Below are 21,688 nucleotides of genomic sequence, written 5' to 3'. Positions count from 1 at the left end.
TCTTTTTAACAAATTTGGGTTATTTTTGCTCCAGTTATTTTAGGGTGTATAGTTTATATAGCTTATAGTTTTAAAATAAATTTTTTAAATATTTCTAATTAAAAATGGTCCAGGTTAAAAAATAAAACAAAAATACAAAACCTCAATATAGCACAATTGCACATACACAGAACTCTTAAAACTGTTTGGCGAAAAAGAAATCAGTTTGGGTCCAAAATTGGACCGATCTAACTTGGGTCACGTTTGACCCAATTTTATGGGTTAAAACAACCCATTTTATTGCACAAAACTAAAACAAAAACCGGTTGAGTCAAATTAAACCATGTTAATGTGTGCGTATTCCCCCCCCCCCCCCCACCAAGGTTTATTTTATTTTATTTTTTTTGCGGGGTCTGAAGGGGGGCATCATTTATTTATTTTTTCACGATTATTTTAAATGCGTTATATAGATTAAAGTAAAAATAATAGTGTTGTCTTATCAGTCCTACTTTTTAATTAAATGGTCCATATTTGTGAACATTTGCTCACAGGTCTGGAATCGGGAATAGGATTTAAAAAAAAAAAAAAAAAAATACAAGGATGCAATTGGCACAATCATACGTTTCCCCCAAAAATTACAAATTTATTTGCACTGCAATAATGGATTTTTTTTTGAACATACAAATGATTTAAATGAATTCAAACATTATTCACGTTTTTCTTAATTATCGCCGTAACATTTTACGTTCAGAAAACATGCACTATTATTCTATCATCTTTTTTTTCTCCCCCCAAGTTCTGTGTCTTCTTCTGTCAATCTGTCAGGCCACATATTGGCTTTGGAAATCCTTGTTCCAACAGCTCTTAGCTTTGGGTAGGCTCGCCATATTTGCTGTTGTTATCGCAGTGTTTATGGCAGCTAGCCGCAGCGCATTGGCGTTCATATATGACAGTCAAAAGGGTCATAAACGCCGGCGAGAGAGAGGCTGAAGTTTATGGTTGCTCCTCTCTGCTGTAGTCCGGCCTTGTCTTGCCTTGCCTTGCCTTGCCTTTGCCTCGCTCGCATCCCTTACTGCGTGCGTGCTGGAATTCGGTCCCTAATTACGGGACATCCTCCCCGTTGCCAAGGCAACGCAGTCGTAAAAGCTGTCTGAGGGTCTGGAGCGTTTGTACAATTGGAGTGCAGTGCAATAAAGCGTCTGAGACCCAAGGTTATTAACTGTGTTACCAAGGAGGCGAGAGCCACGACAGGAAGAGGAAGGATAGAGGAAAAGCTTGCATTTCTTCTTGTTGCCTGCACTGGACTTCATTTTTGGACGCAGTTCCCCTCATGTGAGTCGTCCACTTTCAATCATCCCGGACTGGACTCTACTTCGCCACCGGGAGGCGCTATTCGAACCAATGTCACGGCCGTGGAGGTTTCACAGGTAAAATCAACAATCTGCCTCCCTCCCCTATAGGCGATAAGGAAAATAAAGCCTTCGTCGCTTTTTTTTTTTTTTTTTTTTTTTTGGAGCACCCAGCGCCGCGCGGAAGCCGCCCTTAAAAAGCAACACATGTGCGCCTGCACTGCGGCATGCACGTGCTCCTCATTTCGCTGAGCTGCAACTTTTCAAAAGGTCCAAGTCATAACACGCGCAGCCCTCTAAGTAAAAGCTCCTCTTGGTTAGTTTGTGCATGTAATTGTGTTGGTGGCTAAGCCCGAAACACGCATTCAAACAGTCACCTTCTTAAATCACAGCAGGGGCATTTATCTTCCTCGTTTCCTCTTGAGAGACAGCAACGCTTGACGTCCTTCCAAAACACTTTGCGAACGTGCCAAGTGTATCAAAAGTCTTATTAGTCAAAGTCGATTGTTGCTTGCGATAGGACGCTGATTGCGGCTTCGGTTCCTTCCGGTCTTCGGACCCAACATCTTGCCCTTGAGGCTATTCGGTGTCTGTGGGCGTCAGTTCGTGTGGACCCGCTTGCTTTGCCTCTTTTTTTTTTCCCCCCCCACTCTCTCTCTCTGGTGAAAAATAAATGCTTCCGCTGGATGTAATAAAACGCCGCATTATTGTTCATCGCTGCACTCTGGACGAACATGATCCGACCCTGAGTGCCTCTTCGGCCGCCATTATGGGCCTGATCAAAGGCAGTGGTCAGAGGAAACTGTTAAGAAGCTAAAATGGCCGGGCAGCTGTGAAAATGAAGATTTAATAGCTGCAATTAATAACTGCGGCGGAAAGTTATCGATAGCCCCCAATCTCATGCTCCACTATACGGCCCAAATTGTAAAATACTGGACGCACCTAATTAATTGGTGTATTTAGTTGCCCCATTGGCTCATATGTCCGAGAGGCTGGCAGGACACAGGAGGACGACAATATTTGGACATATATTGTTAGAATTATTCCTTATGTTAGAGTTTAGAAACGCCCTACTTGTATTTATTTCTCTATAGGCTAGATTGCATGAATGTTTGTATTTTTGTGTGTGTATATGAATATAAAAATACCCGTACGCGTATACAAATATATGTACACCCTTAAAACCTAAAAAAAAAAAAAAATAAAACAAATAAAAATAAATAATTGGTCAAAAATTGACCGACTTACTTGGGTCAATTTAGCCCAACTTGGGTTGTTTGATATAAGACAACCCTTTTTATTTTTTTTTTTTTTTTATTTTTAATGCAGTTAATTTTGTGCAACAAAATTTGGTTGTTGAGCACAAAATAACCCAGAAATTTGGGTCAAATTGGCCCAAATAGTGGGTTGGCCCAAATCTGGACCAGAATTAGCTTATTGTTGACCAAGCAGTTCTGAGTGTATAGGCTATATCAATTTTATACACCTATATATGTATATTGGGGCTGTACAATATATCGAAACAATATCGTCATTGTGGTAATATGTATTGCAAAGAGAGGTTTATGACTTTGACAAATCGTAAGTAACCTTAAATTAGAGAACATATTAAATGCGCATTGACACCCAGTCGGGGATTAATAACTTTAATATATATTTTTAAAACGTACTATAATTAGCTGAGAATGCATTGAGTCTCTTTATTTTGCCGCATGAAATGATAAAAATGACATATCACAATATTCAACGTTTAATGTATAATATGCAAATATAAAGGCTACATTTGGGCTATACATAAAATATATATTTGTGCATGCACATATAGTCAAATAGCACCTGCGCCTTATACAGTATATGGTCCATATTCCCTATTAAATTAAATGAAGTAATTGTTCATCAAAATGCATTTTTATTCTTGATCCTCCGCCCGTGTTTTTATTTCATCCGCTTTGCTTAACAAGTCCGTGTGGGGGTCTTGCAGCCCACCTGGGCCCGGTCATGGCAACGCTAGCCGAGATTAACTTGAGTAATAACAGCGCACATGGCCAAGGACCCTGCAAGGAGGTTGCCATGCAGGAAAGTTTTATTGTGGCCCTTATGGCCCCGAATTGGAGCAACAAGATGAAGTGTATGCGTGCAAGCAGCGCGCTGTGTGGCGCACACACCACTTTTCATCCACGATTTGAACCAGGTGTGTGTGCTTGCGTGCAGGTACACGAATTCACGTCCGTTTATTAGGTTGTTAATGACAAATAACCGCTCCCGAAATATCATCGTCAAAACACGGTGTGAAAAACAAACATATTCCCTAAAAATCGCAAAACAGTTGCACACAACAAAAAACTCACACTGTAAATTTTTTTACTGTGAATTTACAGTAAATTATTGGATAAGTTTTGCATTACTTTCACAGTAAGGATTACAGCAATTTATTGTGAATTTACTTACAACAATTTACTGTAATTTCACAACTGTGATATTACAATGCATTGCTGTAAAAGCACAACTATATACTGTAACTTCACAGCTTCAGTGGCAAAGCAACTACTGTGATTTTACAGTACATTGCTGGGGAATTACAATATTTTGCTGTACATCATTACAACAAGGCCCTGTACTTTTACAGTGGGTACTGTAAAAGTAATGCACAAGTTTACAGGAATTTACTGTGAAAGTAATGCAGATGAAGTTCCAATTTACTGTGAATTTACAATTATTTTACAACTGAAATAAACTATTTCTAAACAGACAACTGTGAGGTATACTCACTGTTAGCAAGCATATTTATTGTCAGTCAATATATCCTACACAGTCAATATATCTATATGTCCTTTGTTCAACATTCAATTTCAACTTTATAGTCAACTTCATAAATACAACCACGCTATAGAAATACAATAAAACACAATATGAATACAAATAACAGATAAAAACAGGTAACAGTGTGAACAAGAACATGGAAGAAAAAAACATGACGCCCACTCAAAGTCGATGAGCCTTCTTAGCAGCGTGCTCACTTGAGGGTTTATCGCTTTACGTTTCTGGCTCTTTGAGCCTCTTTCTGGGTTGATGCCCAAGAAGCACCTGTTAAGAAGCAAAGATAGTTTCAGTTTTAAATAGAATTGCTTATTGCAGACAACATTTATCATCTCATTTATCCATCTCACCAAGCTAGCCTCAGGTACCTTCTATGTCAGAATTTTAGACCTCAAGACAGTCATTGAGTTGGAAGCCTATACTATAATGTGAATTACAAGATTAAATGTGATCTTTATACAATACCTCTGAATGAACTCCAGAGTTGACGATGCAGGAGCAGGATACTCCAAGTTGAACACATAATAGCTGCTAAACAAAGCAGCTATTGCATGTAAAAACAGAGGGTTTGGGCCCATTACAATGAGTCCCTCGATGGACAGAAACCACCCAGAGGGCTTCATCATCTCACCTGAAATGAGCAGATACCACATCATGTGTTATGAGCACTTTGAGACATGCTTCAGATATAAAGTTGTAATTACCCTAGATGATTTTCAACTATCAGATGAAAAACAGAAATTACACAAAGGAAACCAACAATACAAATTTCAATTTGAATTCAGATTATGATCATGAGCATATTATAAAAAAAAAAAAGAATATTCTGTACATATTTACTCGTTTGTTTAAAATAAATAAATAAATAAATAAATAAATAAATAAATAGTCCTGATCTGGTCCTAATGCCAAATTAAAATAACACTATTAGACACAATTGGAAAAAAGGTTAACACAAATTATTATAACGTATGATGCTTTGTCAAACAGCTATGTCGGTGTGTTATTCCTAATTTTCAACCATCTGTGTAATTTTTAATTAATTAATTGTGTGGAACTGCTTTTTCTGACACATTTTGTGTGTAGTTTCCCCCCCCCCCAAAAAAAAAACGAGGAGATGGGCATGAGTAGTAGCTTTGAGGAGAAAGAATTTTTTTACACAATTATTTCTACACAATGAAACACCACGCAGGTAAATAAGCTAGCTACCAGATAGCTGGAAATACAGATAGAAAATGCTGTGACAGAACGTTCGACAGTTTCGGGCTCTTGCGAACAAAATATGAACTGTCTCATGCAATAAACGTTCATTTGAAAGTAAATATCACTTCGAATAACGTGTGTACTACAAACAGACATTATGTATGCAGCTTACCTTCTCCACTCAACCAGAAGATAAATTAAGACTGGCTGCTTTTTTTCTTTCACTCCAGCTTCTTTTGTTCGCGCTCTTTTTTTTGTGGCATATTTCTTGAGTCCACTTCCTGTAGAGTGCCAAAGACGTCACGTGTCTTCAGGTGGAGCTCCTGGGTCCTAGAGCTAGTTTAAGTCATTGCCGAGTACCGTCAATCACGTCATGTGACTTACTGTAATATTACTGTTAAATACTGTGAAATACTTGCATTTGTTACTGTGTTGCTGTGATAGTACAGACCTTTGCTGTGATATAACCGGTTTCTTTTATTACGGGATTTTACTGTAAAATCACAGTTAAATGCTGTAAACTTAAAGGATGATCAAGTTTATACAGGTGTTTATTGTGATATTACAGGAGAAGTTAATTACAACAAATTACTGTAAAATATTACTGTTAATTATTGTGAAATGCTGGTAAATATTTACAGTGCACATAATGAAGCCACAATTGTTTCAATTATTTGAAGCGTTTCGCCAGTGAATATTCCCTAATTTTGTGCACGTGCCTCTTTGCCTTCCCTTTTCAAATAAATCAAAAAGAAGCAGGCGAGCCTTGGAAAGAAGAAGACACAAAAATGTTCGTCTTGTTTGATAGCTCTCCAGTTCTCCTCAGGCCATATTAGTGCAAACAAATTGGCGCTTCGTTTTTTTTTGTTTTTCTGAGCGGAAGAGCTCCTGCTGGCTGCTAGAAGCCCCATCGGCAAATTTTAAACATTTTATTATACCTTCAAAGTCCTGTGGGTTTTTTTTTTTTACGTCTGTGTTTGGTGCTTTCACATGTTTCGACCTGATTTGACACATTCTACAAAGGGTCTATTATTATTATTAATATTTATTATAAGTGCATATAATGCTTATTTCTATTTTAGTGTTTGCTAAAAGTTTGCTGGTGTGATTGCGAGGGTCGATAATGGTGCATTAAGGCAAGATGAAGGCATACAGTGATGGCTGCGCTCTCTTCGTCCTCATGCCTGATCGATGTGCTCGACGTAGGCTCCCAGTGGGCGGGACTTAGCCGCTTTCCCAGCTTCCCATTGGCCGCCCGGCGCACACGCTAGAATGAGGGGCGCTCCTAATCATATCCAGCATGTTTTGCACAAGAAATGTCAGACAGAGGGGGCTACATTCTCCCTTCGCCAAAATACTCGACAATAATGTCATGTTCGGACAGTCCATCAGGAAATGCCTTCTTGGTGGATTCTCTGATCAGCGGGAGGGCTGAGAACTGCGGAGGTCATTACACGGGAAGCGCCGCCGCCGAAGTGCCTTACGGACTACACCACTACGGATACTTCGCAGGTGTGCCCAAGCGGGCTGACGGGGGAGGCCAAAATGTGCAGGTCAGAGCTCCGGGTGCATACCTGTCCGGTATGGAGATGTGGATGGACGCGCAGAGGTCATGCCGCGTGGAGCAAGATCGCTCCGCGGGTCCTCAGGTCACGCCCTGCTCCTTCCCGCAGAACATTAAGGAAGAGAGCACCTACTGTCTCTATGAGCAGTCCAAGTGCCCCAAAGCTTCCGGTGCCGAAGACCTGACATACTCGCGGTTAGCCCCGGTCGGTTCGGTGCAGAACGACGGCGGCGGCGGCGGCGGTGGTGGAGGTGGAGGAGGCACAGTCCCCATGCCGTGCTATTTCCGCTTGTCTCAAACCCACGCGCAGCCTCATAAACTTTACAACGCCGACGGCCCGCAGCCTCCTTACTCTCATTTGGGCCCACAGTCCACCGCCGCTGCTCGCTTCCACTCGCCGCAAGCGCCGAACGCCACGCATGAGGAAGGCGGCGGGGACGATGAGGAGCCAGCGGCCGCGGGGAACTCGGACCGGCAGCCCCACGCCGCGGCCGGGGGTGAAGATCCGCGCGAGTCCACGGACGCAGAAGCTTCGTCTGCTGAGGAGACCGACGAGCAGGACAAGGAAAGGCCGGAGAAGGGAAGCAAAGGTATAGTGGACGTTTGTTTGTGCACTACTAGCACCTGTTAAGCTTCATATAGCCTCAAGACACGTCTTTAGAGTGTTACATAGCTAGCAAGTATTCATGCAGTTCTAATTGTGTGTAAATGTCGAGAGGTTGACAGTATAGAAATAACATTGCTACAGTCCTTTAAAGAACAATATAGACCTCCGTTTTTACGTATTTATGTAAATAATGTTAAGATCAATTTGCATGGTATTTTTCGGTTTAAATTCTTTCCTATATATCGTAAACAAACCACTATCGTACACTATTCAAGTCATTTCAATTTTGCTATGTTGTAGTTCTTATCGCGCACGCGCGCAGGCACTCACGTGCACGCGCGTGGAATCACACACGAGCTCACTCACGCCCTGACACACGTGCACGCAAGCACACATTTCACACAAATATAGCATTAATAAACGAACACAAAAATAACACTAACACAAATACTGACAATCACATGCACGCTATAGCTAACAATGCAACAAAAAAAAAAAGCTTATACCTAATATAGTCGATACAAATCCACACACTTCTTTGCAGATTTGTTAATATAAAAAATACATGTAACACATGATTATTCCACTAAGAAACCAACAGCTGCACGCTATCACCAAACCGATTAAACTGCAAAACAATGCTAACACAAATTAGCCTACACGTAAAAAACAAAACAAAAAAAACACTGGCAAATGCATGCACAGACTGACCCAAAATTTTATATAATATATAATATAATATAATATATTTCTATATTCACATATAGAGACGCAAATATCTGCACGAGCGCACGAAAAAAAGGCATACACTAAGATGCATAAATTCAAAACATGCACACAAGCACAGAAACACATTTTAATACACAGTCACACTAATGCAAAGCCACACTTTGATTTCAAAGTCGTCCGTGCCGTATGTTTCATGTGTGTTCCCCTTTCAGGCGACAGCAAGAGCGACAACGCGGCCAACTGGCTGACGGCGAAGAGCGGCCGGAAGAAGCGCTGCCCGTACACCAAGCACCAAACTCTGGAGCTGGAAAAGGAATTCCTGTTCAACATGTACCTGACTCGAGAGCGCCGCCTAGAGATCAGCAAAAGCGTGCACCTGACTGACAGACAGGTCAAAATTTGGTTCCAGAACCGCAGGATGAAATTGAAGAAAATGACGCGGGAAAACAGGATCCGGGAGCTCACGTCCAACTACGGATTTTCGTGATGAACGAGGTGAAAAAAAAACAAACACAAAAAAGGAAAGAATATTAGTCAAATGACTGCCCACCCTCCCTCCATTTTGTCACCACGCCCCAACATACCCACCCATTTCACAAAGCTTAATTTTGTGACTCAAAATGCAACATTGTGTTGACGTCTATTCTGTCGTATTATTAGCTAGCAAGCTAGCTAGCTAGCAAGTGGAGTCAATTCCACCAATTTAAAAAACAAAAAAGATAAACTACACACCTATTGTTTTTAGTCAAATATTCGACCTCAATTTGCATGGAATCATTTTTGAATCACCAACTAAATATTACAAATAATAATTGTGACCAAGTTGTGAGCTAAATGTGTAACTCGAGCAACAATCTTTAGTGGCGTTTCCACGAGAAAACAAACAAACAAACAAACGTGTTTTTGACTTGTATATTTTTGTGTACATACCGACATTGTGTTTTGTGTCATGCTGAATAAATTATCGCTCTAGCTGCTTGTATTTTTGCTCCCTGTGTGAGTGTGTGTTTTTGTCTTGATGTGACCCAATTCGAAAAAAAAAAAAAATCTTTCATTTGTATTTCTTTTTTAAGCCGGGAGGGGCAATTAGCATCGGAAATAATTAAGAAACGAGGCTCTAAGGCGACTAGCTGCATGCAGGCGGCTATTGTCGAGTTTTATGACTGGCTGCTATATGAGCCTTCTCCCTCTCCTCGAAGCTGCTTCAGTCGTGGGAGAGTCTTTCAAACGGACAGGCGGCCCTGCTCTCTGCTTCTAATCTTATACGCACTGGATCCATTTTTGCTCTCTTTTTTTTTCTGTTCTTTTTTTAAATTTGGGATTAACAGGATTCTCATCAGGGATGATGCACGGGTAAGTGCGTTTATGTGTCGTCTTGTGTGCATGGATTGTGTTGTTGGTGATGATGATGATGATGATGATGATGATGATGATGCTTTCATCGGTTCCGGTTGGTCTGCTCGTGTTGATTTGGTGACTTGAGGCCCCGGATGGACTGTCGAGTGGTTTAGGTAGTTTCATGTTGTTGGGGTGCATTTGGAACTCTGCAACATGAAACTGTCTTAATTGCCCCAGTTATGGACGTCGAATGGAGAGCAAATGCAGCGATTTATAAAAAAAAAAAAAAAAAAACAAGGGGGAAAAAAACCTGAGAAATGTTGGTAACGTGATCCGAACCTCATGCCTAGGCTGATTGAAGAAAAGGGTTGGGTTGCTGTTGCTTCTTAATCATCACATCAATCGTAACAACATCCACAATAAGACTACATGATACGATATGTATGTTGTTGAAAACTATCATTAATTTTTTATTTTTATTTTTTGCCCACGAGATGCGTGACGCAGACGCGCCAGACACAAGGCCTCGGTTACGACCACTGCAGGGGAAGGGGAAGGTGAATGGGCCAACAGCGACCTCCGTGGGCAATGAGACCGGATGCTTCCGCTGCGCAATAGTGGCTCAGACAAAAGGAGGGGAAAGGGGGGCTTTATGGCGACGTTTAGATCCGCCAGACAGGCTGTTATCTACCCAAGCAAACGAGCTGAATAGCCCCCGCGGTATAAAAGTTGGTGAAAAAAACACACCCTGATTTAGGTTTACAATCGCAATAGTGGCGTGTTTTCCTCATCTGAGGCGTTGGTGGATGGTCTATTCTGAGACCCCTTCCTGACACCCCCCCACCTCCCCTTCCTCGTTTGATGTCTGTTTGCCAAACAATGCACCTATAAGGTGGCAGTCTGCAAATGTTGGATCATGTACACCTTGTCCACTTCTGTGGCATTGTGAGGAAATTCAAAACACGACCGTGTGCATAGAGGGCTTCCCTCAACTTACTATTAACACACAAATGCAATATACACTTTTTTTTTTTTTTTTTAAATAATTCCTGCTTGAAATCTTTAACGTGCCATCCCTTGAATTCCGAGCGTCATCTAATTCTAAAAGAAGAAAACCGCGGCCACCACTTGCATATTTTAGCTGTACATAAGTATAAGGTTACATCGAGGCACTAACACTACATATTTGTTAATGGTGAAATATGTACGCGATAACAGCATTGCAAACAATAAACAAGTCGAACGCAGGTTAAAGAGCAACCATCCGCCATTTTGTTTGCTAAATATTTCATTCGTGTTTAGTTTAATTGAGTGTATACGTTTTTATTTGACTTTATTTACACATTACTTTTGGAGTCATTTTAACTCGCGTGAAATTAATTGTTTTTTATAAAATAAATGCCAATTTGTTCATAAACAATAATCGAAACAATGTGAAGTATCGGCACAATTCAAAATAAACGGGAAAAGGGTCATAATATAAATACAACAAAATGTTTATGAATGTGTTGGACTAAAACGGATATTTGTGATATTTAAATGTAAATGTATTTCTTCCTATTTCACTTAAAACAAATAGTCATCGTGTTTTGCCGCGTGTTTTGCAGCTCGTGCGGTGAATTGAAGTTAGGAAAATGTTGTTAAATTAAAGTTAATGAGCATGTTTTATTTCCATGCCACAACACGGGTACATAGACATTATCCAAATTGTAGGGTGCAAAAAAAACAACTTTCATTTAGCGCGGTGTGATTCATGAAGCTGTTTTCCACGTTAAATCGGAATTATGAAGATTATTAAAATTAGAAGACGTGTGTAGGTAAATATCAAATTTGAAAGTCGCTTAGTAATTCAGTTTTGTTTTTTTTAAAGTGTTTTAAACATTGTTTTGGTTTGCAGCAATGGAAGCGTGCTTACGTGGCCTATAAAATAGCTCATAAAATGAGCTCAGAAAATTCGGTGTCGTTTCAGCAAGTCTAACATGAAGCAGCGGCGGCGACAAACTATTTTTTCCCACATTACGTCACTGTCCGTTTCATTCATATTTTCTCCAATCTATCAAGTTTTATTCATTTTTCTCTTATTTCCCCCCAACTCTTGCTTGTTATTGGGGACTGTGTGTGCGTATTTAATGACCAGAGGGGATTGATTTATACTTTATTGTTCAGCCTGTATGATCACGTGCACCCGCTGTCCAATGGCCTGGCGGCGTGGCTCCCACATTACAACCCACTGTAGTTCTGCGAGGGGCCAAGTTGCTACTTGATTTCTCCACATTGTTATTTTGTGAGGCTCTCTTTACTGCTTGTGTATGTGTGTGTGCGTGCTCCTTTTGTTGTTGTTGTTGTTGCTGTATGGCTAACTGCGCGCGTGCGAACGTGTAGTTTGCCGCCATGTCGACATCCGGAGCGGTGACTAGTTACTACGTCGATTCTCTCATTCTCCCCGAGAGCGAGGAGCTCTCCGTGCCGAGATACCCGCCCGGGCCCGGGTACCAGCACGGCAGGCAGCACCCCGCTTCCATCAGCGAGCACGGCGAGCTCGGACCTTGCACCTTCGCGTCCAAACCCGCCGTGTTCGGCCCGTCGGCATGGGGCCACGTCCCGGCTCAGTTCCCCGGCGGCGTTTCTTCCGTTTACCACCACCCATATGGCCACCCCCAAGGCCCGGTCGGGGCCGAATCAGACGCCCGCTACCAGTCGTGGCTCCTGGAGCCCATGAGCGGATTACAGGCGTCGCACCATTACGGAATCAAACCCGAGGCTGCCGCAGCAGCCGGCGCGCACACGGCGCTGCTGCTGTCCGACTACAGCAACGGCTCGCTGCCGTCCGCCGGGGAAAAGGAGGCGCTAGCCGGTAGAGGAGTCGACGTGAGCGGGGAGGGTGAAGAGAAGCCGAACCTGGATCCAAGTAAGTCACGCGAGCGTGCACGTCAGATGCCATTCTTGACATGCCATTTCCTTATCCCCCCCCCCTCGTCCCCCACGCCCCTCTTCTAACGGTCCTTATTAATTCACATCACCATTTATGATCCATTTCTATACGTTTAGCCGCTCAGCATCCAAAAAAAGAGACCTCATCCCCCCTCCCTCCTCCCTTTCCAGACAACCCCGTGTCCAACTGGCTCCACGCGAGCGCCACGAGAAAAAAGCGCTGTCCCTACACAAAGCACCAGATCCTGGAGCTGGAGAAGGAATTCCTCTTTAACACCTACCTGACCAGGGACCGCAGGTACGAGGTGGCCAGGCTGTTGAACCTGACGGAGAGACAAGTTAAAATCTGGTTCCAGAACCGCCGCATGAAGATGAAGAAGTTTAACAAAGATGGCGCGTCTAAAGATGAGTGACTGATGAGTGAGGAGAAAGGAAGCACACGTCGAGGCCGATGGCGAGATTTTCTCACGCGCTCTGCTGGAGCTTCTTGAAAAACTCGTTTTAGTGTTCCGTATAGCAGAACCTATTGGGCTTGATTGTCTTGTATAATAAGCATGTTAGGCTCTCGTTTGAAGCGACTACCTTTTTTATATTGCACAATTTTAACAGTGCCCCCTTTTTTTGTTAGTTGTCCTTTTCATTATGGTGTTTACTTTTTTTTATTTTTTTTATTAGTACCTCGTTAAAGTGAATTATTTGGCCTGGTCTCCGTGCTTGTTTGGATGTTTCCATGCTATGTGTTCTCTGTCTAGTTTGTAAAATGTGTTGGATTTTGTTATTATTGTTAGAATTATGACTGAGTTTAGTCTGACAGTTAAAAAAAATTATAGGTGCTACATCTCAAAGTATTAGCTCTACGTTACATTACATGACTGACTACCTATATGTGTTGATCAACTACCTACAATAACCTATTTTTCCTCTCATGGCAAATTTATTGTATTGATTGGTTAGCTACGCCTGAGTTTAAAGATTTGAATTGTTTAGTGAGAAGAAATTAAATAACACACTGTAGGTTATAATTGATTACCTCTCGGGTCCGCCGACCGTCTGAATTTTAGTTCTCAAATGTAATTTGTACTTTATTTATTAAAATAAAACAAATTATATCTGCACATGTCTGGTTGACGCTTTTGGGGGGTTAAAAAAAAAGCGAAAATTCAGATTTATTCCGAAGTCAAACAAATATGAGCATAATTGTGTTGGGGAATACAGTACAGGGCGTGATGGCAAAGGATGGTGATGGCTCTGTAGAGCCGTAAAAGACAATTACCGCTATAACATTTTATGGGGTGCAAAAGCGCTGCGAGGCAAGCGGACACGAAACAAAAAAGAGACATTGAAGAGATGGACACATGAAGATTCGATTTTTTTTTTTTGAAGAAGAAGAATGCATTTGTTGGACAGTCAGGAATAAACATTTTTGATTTTTCCTCAATGAGAGGCGTTTTGTCTCCTCCCAAACACGACCTCCTCCAAGGCATGGTTCAAGTCTGCACACAAGATTATTATTTTTTTTTGGCACAGTATGTGAACAACACAACATGAGAATCACATGATCGCTGACGCTCGATCATCTCGCCCTCAAATCTGCTCCAAAGCAAAAAAAAATGTTGCACGAATTGGGAAGCCGGAGACTCGAGTGTGTTGTGACGCGCTTCGGGGGGACGCAGATGGACCCAAACTTCAAAGACTTCGCCGAGAGACAGCGCAATAAACCGCCTGCTCTCCTATACTGTCTGGCATTCCACTTTTAATGGCTTTATGGCCGTCCAGACACAATTAGGCTGTTTCCAGAATGGCGGCCATTTGTTTTTTCTTCTCTTTGGTTCTGGACAAAAGGCCGAGCGGAAATGATCAGCTTTATTGGACTCTTCCCAACGGGGACGCGCATTGCACGACTCACGGTCATTTGGACGCCGCCTTTGTTTCTACCTGGGAACCTTCCGCCCTCTGCACCCTGTTGCACTGCGGCGCGACGACCATAAACGCGCAGTAGTATAGCAGACCTGCATGTGCAGGCAGCAGTTTTGAAAAATAATAAAATGGCAAGTTTTTATTCAGTATTGCGATTTAATACGCGATCACCCCCCCCCCCCACCCCCACTAAACATGTATTTTTAGAATGATAAACATAAAGCACAAGACGAATGATGACTTGAAAATCAAGCATGACATTTGGAGCAAAATTATTTTTTATTGTTCATCTTTTGTTGACGTTTAATATTTCCCATGCTTGTGCTCATAGGTTTACATACCCTGGCAGGATTCATGCCTGATGATTGAGCATGTCATTATTTGCTTTATTGCTATATGTTTTGTTTTGTGACATATTAATCCTATTAAAACTAATGCGCGCTATTTCTGCTCACTTTTTTTTCCAAATTCTTCCAGGGTATAAGTTAATTTATATGGTGTATTAAAACCCATATTCAACACAAATAAATAATCTAACTTGGCAAATATTGTTGCAGAAAACACAAAGGACATTGTGCATGATGTGGCAATCTCCTCCTCCTCCAGAGGGTGGCGACACTGTTCCACAACAATCTTTTGTAACGCGTCTGCATTTTTAATGAACCTGCTCTGTGGTGGCGGCGGTGGGCGAAATACTCTAGTAACATTTTTAAGAGTCCAGCCAAACAATTTCACACCTTTTTAACAGTCCCTTGCACATGCTCGAGCCAAACACTCGACTGCGGTTAGAAGGAATCAGCACGCGCAGGGTCAGGAGCTGCTTCCGCTTTCATGGGCACATGCAGTTGCTCTTGTCGGATTTGCAATTACGTTTGCGGCGTGCAGGACGCTATAAAAATCTAAATACAAACAACCCAAGAAAAATGAATTGACAATTCAAAATATGGATACATTCTAATTTGTCTAACATTCATTCCAGTTCTGTTGAATCTCTCCATGCACTTTTTTTTTTTTTTTTTTTTTTTTTAATTAGAAACATAACCAAAAGGTGGGCTGTCGTTCTATTAAGAAATGTAGCCTATATATTGATAGTTGCTATTGTATGACTAGGAGATGAATCGTTTTTAGGATGTATCAATGGTGAAACAATCATGATTTAAATATATTTACTGCATGGCTTTCAAACGAGACAAAAATACTTGCACTAAAAAAAGCAATTCTTTAGTAGCTCAATACTATTTTATTTTGTTAATAATGTGATATAGTTCAAATGTAGACTAAATATACAGGGTCAAAAATGACTAATCTTTCTGGGTTATTTAATACCAAACAAGCAAAAAAAAAAGGGGGGTTGTTTTTTGAACCTCCAAGCAGGTCACTTTTTTCTTTTTCTTTTTGACTGAAATTGGCTTAGTTTTTTAAACACCATGATGATTTTACATTTTTATTATTTTGCAGGATAGTAACTCATTTTGATTTAGTGGTATTGGTTCTAGACCAGTTTAACAAAAAATCTTGCTAAATAGTCCCAAAAAGCAACTGCAGTTACTTTTTGCATACACTCTTAAAACTGGGCCAAAAATAACCGAATTTAACGTTAAAATTTTGTTTTATACAAAACAACCCAAAATTGGGTTAATTGTGCTGAAATTTTTTACCGTAATTTTCATTTGTATTATTCTATTTTATTTGTATTTTTTTTTTATCCAGCAGTTTTAAGTGTGCATAAAAGCCACATTTGGTATATACACTCTTAAAAAACAAAAATAAAAAAATGAAAAAATAAAAATTGGGTCAAAATTGGACCGACTCCATCTTTGGTGCATGGTCCAATTTTTGACACAGTAGTTTTAAGGGTTTTATTTTTTAAACACTGCGTATTTGTCACACTGTTTAAATAAAATAAAGGTTATTTAATCTTACCAGATGTGTGCACACATCTGGTAATGTTGAATTAAAAAAGAAAAGAAAAACTTGAATTAGACAAAATATTGGCGAGAGATTGATAACGATAATGGATTTATCATTTTATGCATTTTACCCATGAATAATTTTCATTATTTTATTTCTAAATGTTAAAAGTTGTATTCAATGTTTTCATGTTGTTCTTGATCAATATAGCTCACGTGATTTGTTTGGTGTTTATGAGGGAGAAGCGTTCATCTCACTCTGCAGCCATCGCCATGATGGATTTCAAATCGGCCTCCCGATTGGCTGACAGCAGGCAGGCCGGAATCACATGACCGAGTTCCTCGGTACACGGTCAAAATAGTGTTTGGTGTAAATCTAGGCCGTATTGCTGCCATATATCACACAACCTCGTAAAAACGACACCGAGGATTCTGCACCAACAAATCAGACAGGAAGAAAATATGATTTGCTCTTCTTAGTAAATATAACGGCGGTGTGCAGGTTGACTGTTTTCAAACACAGCCGAGGAATTCGAAGTATCCACATCCAGTCCAGAAGTGGCTCTGCTAGAGATCTTGCGTTTGACCGGGCCCGTCTCGAGGCCCAGCCCAAGTCCAGCCTTGGCTACACGGCCTGTGGTGGGACTATCGAGTCCCGGCCAGTCCGTTTGCTCCCCGACAGCTGCTCCCATCCGGCCACGGCAGCCTGCACCAGCCGCCCGGATAAACAACACCGGATGCAGCCTCATGCCTGGATGATGCAAACAGCAGGTATGTGCTACTGACTCCAAGTGTGACTTTTTTTTTTTTTTTTCTTCCCTCAACACAAGAATACTTAGCCTAACCATTGGTGTTTCAATTAATTTCGTGAAGCCACTGGTGTTGCAAGGGAGGACTCGTAAAACTTTTATTGCGCAACTAATGAGTTTTGCAGCCATAAATTCATTTGGTCAGCGGCTCTCTGTTCAGCACCAATAGACCTTGCCGTTGGGGGGTTTTCTGTGCACTCCTATTACTCTCATAGCCTCTTATCCCCTTTGTAGTTGTAAAAAAAAAAAAAAAAAAAAAAAAAAAAAGTGACCTTTGGTGTAAATAGCTCTCCTGCACTCTGAAGCTGTACTTTCTAATTGGGACGGAAGGCTGCTGGGATTTTCCAACGCCTTTCTGTCAATCAATAAGCAGTTGCATATCAGTCAGGTGCTAAATATTTTATTTTATTTATTTTATTTTAGTTCCACATGGATTCAATATATATGGCGTGCAAAAAAATAACTGTGAAATCAAATTCAATTTTTTCCTGCATGGTTCATTTGATATGTTTTATTTTTAACAAGATACAATTAGTCCAACTCGTGCATTTTCTCTTCACCAGATCACAGACTGTAAATCCAATCCCAGACCGAAGTTCTACATGAGGCAGAGAAACGGGCTGGAGAAATTTGGCACCTTCCGGCTGAAAATCTGATTCCAGCCTGCAAGAGTGTCACAGGACGGATCAGAGTTCTGATGTCTGTCGATGAGGAGGCAAGACTCACTGCAACACAAGCACAAAAGTATGAAAAAAATACAAATAAAACTGCTTCAAAATATACCCTTATCGGTCCCGTGCCATATTTATGCAAATGTATGAAATGAAACAAAACAATTATGTTAGAGTAAAAATATTTTCTTAAACCTAAGATGTGGCCGCAAATTAAACATTAAGCATACCCACGTCCACCTACACAAATTCAATCAATATATCAATAGAACCCCATTTAGAAACTCACTAAACATGCACACATAAAATACTGATTAGACTCACTAATCGATATGCCCATAACACCCCCCCCCCCCACACACACACACACACGCCCACGCAAAAGCAAATTCTGGTGATTTCGTCGCAAAACCTTTAAAATATTTTTGCTCAAATCGCCACAAACAAAATTGTATCTTTTAATTGAGCATTATATTAAAATTATTTGTTTTTATTCAGACTACATTATTGCACAACTTACCACAAATTGTTTAATAAACGTGAAGTCGATGTTATTATATCAGTGTGCTATGTTATTATTCATCTTAGTGTGGCAGTACATTTTTAAAATGTGCAGTCATTTATAATGAGTTGAATAGCGGTCACATCTGTGATGGTGACTTTGGAGCCTAATTTGTGATTTGCTTTCGTCTTTTTTTTTTTTTTTTTTTTTTTTTTTTTACAAATGCGCGTTCACAAAACGCTGAAAAAAAATGTGGCTGAGGGCAACATTTCACTTGGGGGAATGCGAACTATGAAGATGCGAGAAGGAGAATTTATACTGTTGAACTCTGCCTTCCCTCGTCCCTCACTAAGATGGCGCCTGCTGTTGACCTGCTCCCTCCCTCCTCCTTTGTACCCCCCCCCCCCCACCTCTCTCTCCTTTTCTCCCTCTATCCTCCCTCTCTTCTTCCTCCAGCACTGGGCCATAAATCCGTTGTTGTTTATGAAAATTTACAACATGGCAATCCGGCTTTACGAGCCACCTCGGCCTCCCATTGGCCGCGCCTCGTCACGTGGTCGGGAGCAGTGAACATGAACTTTTTTATATATAATTTCCAATCGAGGAATAGAGCAGCCTTTCATTAAACGGGCTCCGGCTCCCACACGGATGGTTTCACCGGCGCCCTTCTTGAAGCCTCAGACTTCACATCTTTTTTTTTTTTCTTTCTTCCATTTTGTAGGATTTTATCCCACACAAGCTTCCTTTTAGACGTGAAATGATGCTTTTGGCAAGATGTGTGGAAGGAATCCCTTCGAGTCACTTGAACCCCCTGTCAAGTCTTGTGGTCCTGGGACCCAACACAATAGGTAAGACAGATCATATATTTACTATATGTATGCTTATTAATTGCACCATGTTGTGTTTGCTTCTGGTGTCGAATTCTGATCGATTCTGCCTGATCATTCAAAGATCAATTCACACCATATGATTGTTCTCCTATTCGTTTGTGCTTTGCATCGCTGTGCGCGCGTGTTTGTTGTTGACTTTAAACTGGGATGGGCTTCAGCCGCAACTGTGGATGGCTTAGTGGCGACGAGGGCGTTTTTGTCGCCCCCTTGTGGCCGAGCGCCATACAGACGCGACGCTTGTCTCGCTCAAAATGTCCGACCAAGAAAGATTGGCACGTTGACCTCTATTGCAGGGGGAAAATATGTGTTTGATGTTTGGAGCTCTGCGGGAGCGCACGCGCGCGTGGATCTTACAAGTTTTTTTTTTTTTTTGTACGGCCCAGATGGTGTCTATGACATGCCAGACTGTCGACTCATATCAGATTCATCTTTGTTAAGAAACGTATAAGGAATTTCTCTGGCGTATAAAGACACTCTATTTATGACATATAGTATAGTTATTAAATTGTGCAATATGAATAAGTTGTGATGTCCAAAAATAATGCAGATTGACATGACGACAGTAATGAATGTTTACTTGTTTAGTGCTTCCATCAAAAGTCGATTTAATTTGCACAATATTAAAATGTAAAAGCAATCATGTCGTAATGACGTGCTGAAATTGAAGTTATTGTCAAACGAGGATTTCATATTATTTTTTGCATATAGTGTGAGGAACCTGCAGAGTGCACTGCCGCCTTATTATTGCTTCACCCCTTCACGACCACCACTTTTTTTTCTTGGCCCCTTTTTAGCTTCTGGGTGTGTCCACGTCTCGACTTGGGGGGGGGGGGGGGGGGGTGATTTCGTGGGAACTTTGTTGCCATTGGCCCGTCATAAATCAGCTGTATAGGAAACACATGCACTCACTTTAGTGTCCTTCACGCACGGACGAATCAACGTCTCCTATAGATTTTTTTTTTTTTTTTTTTTTTTTTAGCGGATCTGCTGTACAGTATTTAAGAGCAGGGTGCGTTTCATTTTTTGTTGTCGCTATATTTCGGGCCTATGTGCACATGCAAGGCAAAAAAGCTGCTGAAGGGTGAGGAAGCGTGAACCCAAAAAGCCACTTCACAAGCTCACAAAGAGGCAAAGGGTGCCATAAAAATTCCACAAGTCTGCATGGGACCAAACGGAGTTGTTGCCTGCGTGCTTTTTTTTTTTTTTTTAAATTTCGCTTCCTGCTTAGACGCTTGTTGTCGGTGTTATGTTGCTCTCGTGGTGTTTTGTTTGAATTAGTAGATGGCTAGATTGATGCATAGAAATATGTTGTGCAAGAAAAGTTTATTAAAAAAAAACAGATAAATACAGATTTGATTTCGGCTAGTGGGCCTATTACTAAATTTGAACATGAAGTGGCAAAGAGAGCGCCAGTAAAAACTGTAACAGTCTGTTTGTGTCCTTGTTTGAATCCGTCAACTGTCTGTTTGTGTCTCTGTGGTGCACTTTTGTCGACTGCTTGAAATTGCATTCACTGTTTCGGAATCGTCTTTTATGTCTGCAAGACGAGCTTCCCTTCGGGAAAATAAATTATGTTGAAATGAACACAGTCAGGTGGATGGAAATTTTTCTCAAAATGGTCTTTTTAAAACTTGTATTGTTTACTCGTATTTTACGTATTTTACTTTCTTTCTTTCTTTCTTTATTTTTCTTGTTTTCCTTTTTGTTTTTTCGCTTTTGCTTTTTCTTTCTTGCTTTTTGCTTTTTTTCCTGTTTTTTCTTCCCTTCTTTTAACACAATTGGTGTCCGCATAAATAAATAAATAAATAAATATTTATGATGGACTGTATTCACATTTTATAAACATTCATTTCATTCATATATATTTACGTATTTATATGGGTGACACTGTCACATGCATTTATGCATTTGTACAAAATAATCATTTGGATATGAGATTCTATTTGTGTGAATACTTTCACCTATTTGACAAAATTGTCCAATAACTATTAGATTTTCTTCCCCCCAATTTTTGTCTTAGTTTCCAAATGACTACTTTACTCGCATGCACTATAATCACAAACAGGTTTTCATAAATAACAAACAAATCAGGAAGTTAAAAATGCTTAAAATGTGATTTTATGTGCATTTTATGTTTTACAACTCCCAAATGCATATTATGGCGTGTTCAAGTTGTGCATTTATTCATTAGTGCCCCCATAGACGTCTCGCGAAATGTTTTACGATCATATGCGTGCAAAACAAACATAGAAATGTTTTTATTCTATTAAATGCCCAATTTACACTCGTCGCAGGCAACTTTCAAGCCTCGGGCTGCAGATATCGCACTCGCAGCACGCCTCCTCACTCGCCCTGTATTGTTTGCCAGCAAGCGCGTCGGCGTTTTTTGCCGCAATGCTCGTTAACCTCCGGATGACCCCGCCGGCACAAGTCAGTGCACCAGTTGCGCCAGAGGATGGCGCACCACGACAA

General features: G+C 40.8%; 2 protein-coding genes across 4 annotated transcripts in view; both read left to right on the top strand.

The window, feature by feature from the left end:
• Nucleotides 1-20,024, top strand: part of hibadha (3-hydroxyisobutyrate dehydrogenase a) — a 75,364-nt gene extending 55,340 nt beyond the window's left edge. For 2 of the 3 annotated variants that reach the window (XM_077506667.1, XM_077506666.1), the window contains exons 3-4: nucleotides 6,733-7,502; nucleotides 8,461-9,221. In XM_077506667.1, the coding sequence (XP_077362793.1) occupies nucleotides 6,733-7,502; nucleotides 8,461-8,735 (1,045 nt within the window). In that variant the 3' untranslated portion in view covers nucleotides 8,736-9,221. Of the gene's footprint in view, nucleotides 1-6,732; nucleotides 7,503-8,460; nucleotides 9,222-19,047; nucleotides 19,175-19,599; nucleotides 19,659-19,924 lie in introns of those variants that run through there. The other variant, XM_077506668.1, reaches the window with a different exon arrangement.
• hoxa9a (homeobox A9a) lies at nucleotides 9,851-13,632 on the top strand. Its single transcript, XM_077506839.1, has 2 exons — nucleotides 9,851-12,494; nucleotides 12,689-13,632. The coding sequence occupies exons 1-2, from the start codon at nucleotides 11,978-11,980 to the stop codon at nucleotides 12,928-12,930; spliced, it is 759 nt and encodes a 252-aa protein (XP_077362965.1). The 5' UTR covers nucleotides 9,851-11,977; the 3' UTR covers nucleotides 12,931-13,632.
• Nucleotides 20,025-21,688: the final 1,664 nt, after the last annotated feature.

Source organism: Festucalex cinctus, chromosome 19, assembly GCF_051991245.1.
Source record: "Festucalex cinctus isolate MCC-2025b chromosome 19, RoL_Fcin_1.0, whole genome shotgun sequence".
Classification (NCBI taxonomy): Eukaryota; Metazoa; Chordata; class Actinopteri; order Syngnathiformes; family Syngnathidae; genus Festucalex; species Festucalex cinctus.
This window is presented reverse-complemented; position numbering and strand designations above follow the sequence as displayed.